This window comes from Pinus tabuliformis, chromosome 9 (genome assembly GCF_031772625.1).
Source record: "Pinus tabuliformis cultivar Carrire ecotype Pingquan chromosome 9, CPIR1, whole genome shotgun sequence".
In the NCBI taxonomy this organism is placed as follows: domain Eukaryota; kingdom Viridiplantae; phylum Streptophyta; class Pinopsida; order Pinales; family Pinaceae; genus Pinus; species Pinus tabuliformis.
The window spans coordinates 1,786,346,139-1,786,349,728 of NC_142307.1; the positions used below are offsets into that span (position 1 = coordinate 1,786,346,139).

At 36.8% G+C, this 3,590-nt stretch overlaps 1 protein-coding gene across 1 annotated transcript; it reads left to right on the forward strand.

Moving 5' to 3' along the window:
• Positions 1-2,173: 2,173 nt before the first annotated feature.
• On the forward strand, positions 2,174-2,779 carry LOC149155912 (protein SPIRAL1-like 1). Its single transcript, XM_089441591.1, has 2 exons — positions 2,174-2,428; positions 2,720-2,779. The coding sequence occupies exons 1-2, from the start codon at positions 2,174-2,176 to the stop codon at positions 2,777-2,779; spliced, it is 315 nt and encodes a 104-aa protein (XP_089297717.1).
• The last annotated feature ends 811 nt before the right edge of the window (positions 2,780-3,590 follow it).

The following is a 3,590-nucleotide window of genomic DNA, read 5'->3' on the forward strand; positions in this document are numbered from 1 at the left end:
TGGATCCAGTGTGGAGGTTGCATTATATTTGGTGTGGGGCTATGATTTAATGCATAATCATGAACCAACATACTTGTTAATACCCCTGTTGTGTGAGTTACATCAAAGCGACACATTTCCTTTCTATCTGTTGTGTGTGTTTCCTGTTTTTTGAAGAAAGGTTTGGGCATATAAACTAAGTAGTATTTGTTGAATTTTACTCATTCCTTTGACTAAGTATATTGAAGAGAGCTAGTTGTGCTTCATTTCTAGTTGTAGCACGCATTTTGGGTAAGTTTAACCTCCATTGGCCTTTCTTTTGTATTTGTGCATAGGTGTGAAGACAAATTGAATATCAGTGAGTTTATTGTTGTTGTTAGCATGTTCATGGGCCAAGTTCTTCCTTTGTTTTCAGCTGAGTAAATCCACCCTTGTTGACCATGGATTTTCTCCTTAAGATTGGGTGGGTCCTATGCATTGTGGCAGCATTTTGGGTTGCAGAGAATGAGTTTGAGAGGTGCATGTAGAAGGGACATTATTATCAGATCATGGACAATGTTTTAGTGAAGCCTAGGCATCAAGTTTTTGGGGTTATATAGCTGCTGATAAGTGGGGACGAGTTGTTTATGGAAGCACCGAGCACATGGCCATTTGGGAAGCTATGCTATCAATGTATTAAGGTTGGATCAATGTTCTTGTATGAATGATATTTCACTAATATATTATGCAAATTAGGTCAAGTTTCTTTGTTGTGTTGTAATCATGTATTTTCCCTTACAGAAAATTAATATGGTGGCTATGTAACCTTCAGTTTTCTTTAATATCAGTCATAATAGTGTTTTGTGTTACTTTTCTAAGTCTTACATATTGTTCTATTCAGTGGAATGAAGTCTGGTCCATGTTTATGTAATTGAAAATTGGTTGCAAGCTAAAAAGGACACCTACATAAATTTACTCACTAAGTGTTGTCAAAATAATTCACTAAAAGATGCATTGAAACTGAGTAAAAACTCAGAAATTCTAAATGAAAATTGGGAAAATTTTAGTTTGGAACATCACATCTTTCCTATCTCACTCAGAGGCACAATGTTGAAACACATCCTTCACCCACCCTAATAGTTTTGATGTCCTCTTATAGGACCTACACCAGAAAAGCATTTCAGAGGACCCTATACCACGCTCCCATATCCAGATCAATCGATAAGTCAACATATAACATTCAGATATGCATATTAAAAGGAATCAACACTTATTTTAAATGACTATATATATCACAGGAAGAAGGCATATTGAGGGTATTAGAATTTATTAACACATTGGAAGTACTAGAATTTGTTTAAATCTTCATATAGCTAGAATATGATAAACATAAATTATCCGACATAGAAATTGAAAAATTTATCAAACTTTATAAAACAAGTATATATAATCTTTCGGCGTCATTTCAATTTTCAATGTTTTTCAACTGTTTCTAAAATTGTAAATTCAGCAAATAAGATTCGTACTAAAAAACATGGAGTTTAAGAAACTCGTAATGCATAATTTTTAGTCACAATTGGATATATTTCATATCCACCATTTCAGTGAAACTAATCTTAACTCTCTTCTGCAAAACCAACTTAACAAAAAATAGAAATAAAACTAAGTGGAAAACCTACGAGATTTGCAAACTCTTATCTCCTTCCCCAAAAATGGTTAAAATACTGGTACCTATGCTTATGTGTCCAGTGGGAACAAGTATCACAGCCCACCCACTGACGATTATAGTCTTCAAAGTCAAGTTTTCTGCAAATAACACAAAGTGGGCTACAAAATCCATTCTTGGTGCGACAAATTTCACAGTTACAACCATCCATAGGAAGTTGACAGTAAAATGTTAAATTTATACATCATTTGTAGGAAAAGATCTCAATCAAGACCATTTGAGTGACATTGATATCTAGATGATTTGAGTCCATGATTTTATAGCAACACATACTTCTAGCTGAACTATGTGCCCTCGACATTGACATAGGTGTAATACCACTCCTGCCTTACACAAGATTTTGCAAAAGGGAAAATTCTTCACTGTGTTGAAGACCTTCTATGCCTTCAAGGATCACCCAAAGCTCCACTTCCAGATCTTCTAGAAATTGCAGAGGTGCCATTTTTTAGTTTCTTGGATCTCAAACAGTGAGACAATTTTTAGTCGATTATGGGGCGTGGTGTGAGGAGTGGAGGGTGGCAAAATTCTCTTGGGTATTTGTTTGGTTCGGATGTGCCACCACCCACAAATCCTGCTAAGAAAATAGAGCCCACCCCACAGGTGGTGGTGGCTCCCAATGTGGCTCAGCCTCCTCCTCCTGTTGTTGCACAACTTGAAGGACAGGCCAGCAAAAAAATGAACAATTATCACAGGGTTGATGGGCAGAATAATGGAAATTTCCTTACTGACCAACCCTCTATAAAGGTGTTCCATTGTGGAGTCAATCCTCCATAGAGTTAGCTAACAAATTATCATAAATCTCCAATGGGAGGCCAAAAATTAGCTCGATTATTTGGATATTGAAGTCTCAGGGTCTACAACAACATAGCCATACCTCGTGTAGGTAGAAAGACAAGGATGAGAGGCCATCAGCCATAAATCCATCGCAAGTATTCACTAATAAGCACAAAGTGAAGGGTCATACACTTGTTGTGCAAGGTGGGAGATCATGCAGCGAGGAACTACCATCCAGTTACTAACCAACCGTCAACAAAGGTGCATTCTACACCAGGAGGTAGATCTTCACTTGGGTACCTCTTTGGAGGTCATAAATGAACACCGAAGTGGAGAAACAAAGGAACCACCTGTAGATCTGGATCTCACTAGGCCTTCATAGGTATGTTGATCCACAAGTGTCATATGATGCAAGGGAAAGAGAGGTCCTTAGGCTAGGAGTCGTAGATTGTTGTTGAGGTGGAGGGGTTTGCAGTTTTTGTGGTTGCAAGTATTCTCCAGACGAGGTCCCATGAAATCAACAACCCCACATAATAGAAAACCTGAAGAAAATGAAAGAAATGAAGAAAAACCTACCTCATAGTCAGACATTGTGCACATGCAGAATCAGAAGGTAATGGAAGATTTCAAATGAAGCCACCAGAATTCAACATCTAGAATTGGAAGGTAATGACTGATTTCAAATCAAGGCATTAGAATTCAACCGTGTACCTTTGGCACCATCCCAAAATAAAAATAATAATAATATTTGACCAGCTCGCCCTCCCCGAGTTACACTAATTTGACAAAGAAGCCCAGAGTTGTAAGAGTTTGCAAGATGTGTTTTGAGGAGAAAATTAGAACCATATTAGAGTGCATTGGGTTCTTGCATGGGTTCAGGGGTAAATATACTCTATAAGTTATATAAGTTAATGATTGCAATATTTACTTATATAAAGCGTTTATGATAATGATTAATAATTATTTTTTCGAAATTGGAAGAGAAAGATAAGAAAGAAAAGGCACTGAGGTTTGTTTGTTGTAAATAAATTAAATAGGAGGAAAAATGTTTCCAAATAACAGGATTTTTCAAGTCTCTTTTTTAATAGGACTAAATTTTAGTTGGAGTCCTAGAGTTGGCCTCAAAAGCGTT

Coding starts and splice junctions, on each gene's coding strand:
- LOC149155912 (XM_089441591.1), top strand. CDS start 2,174: ATGGGGCGTGGTGTGAGGAGTGGAGGGTGGCAAAATTCTCTTGGGTAT. Junction 2,429..2,719: donor CTGACCAACCCTCTATAAAG/GTGTTCCATTGT, acceptor CCGTCAACAAAG/GTGCATTCTACACCAGGAGG.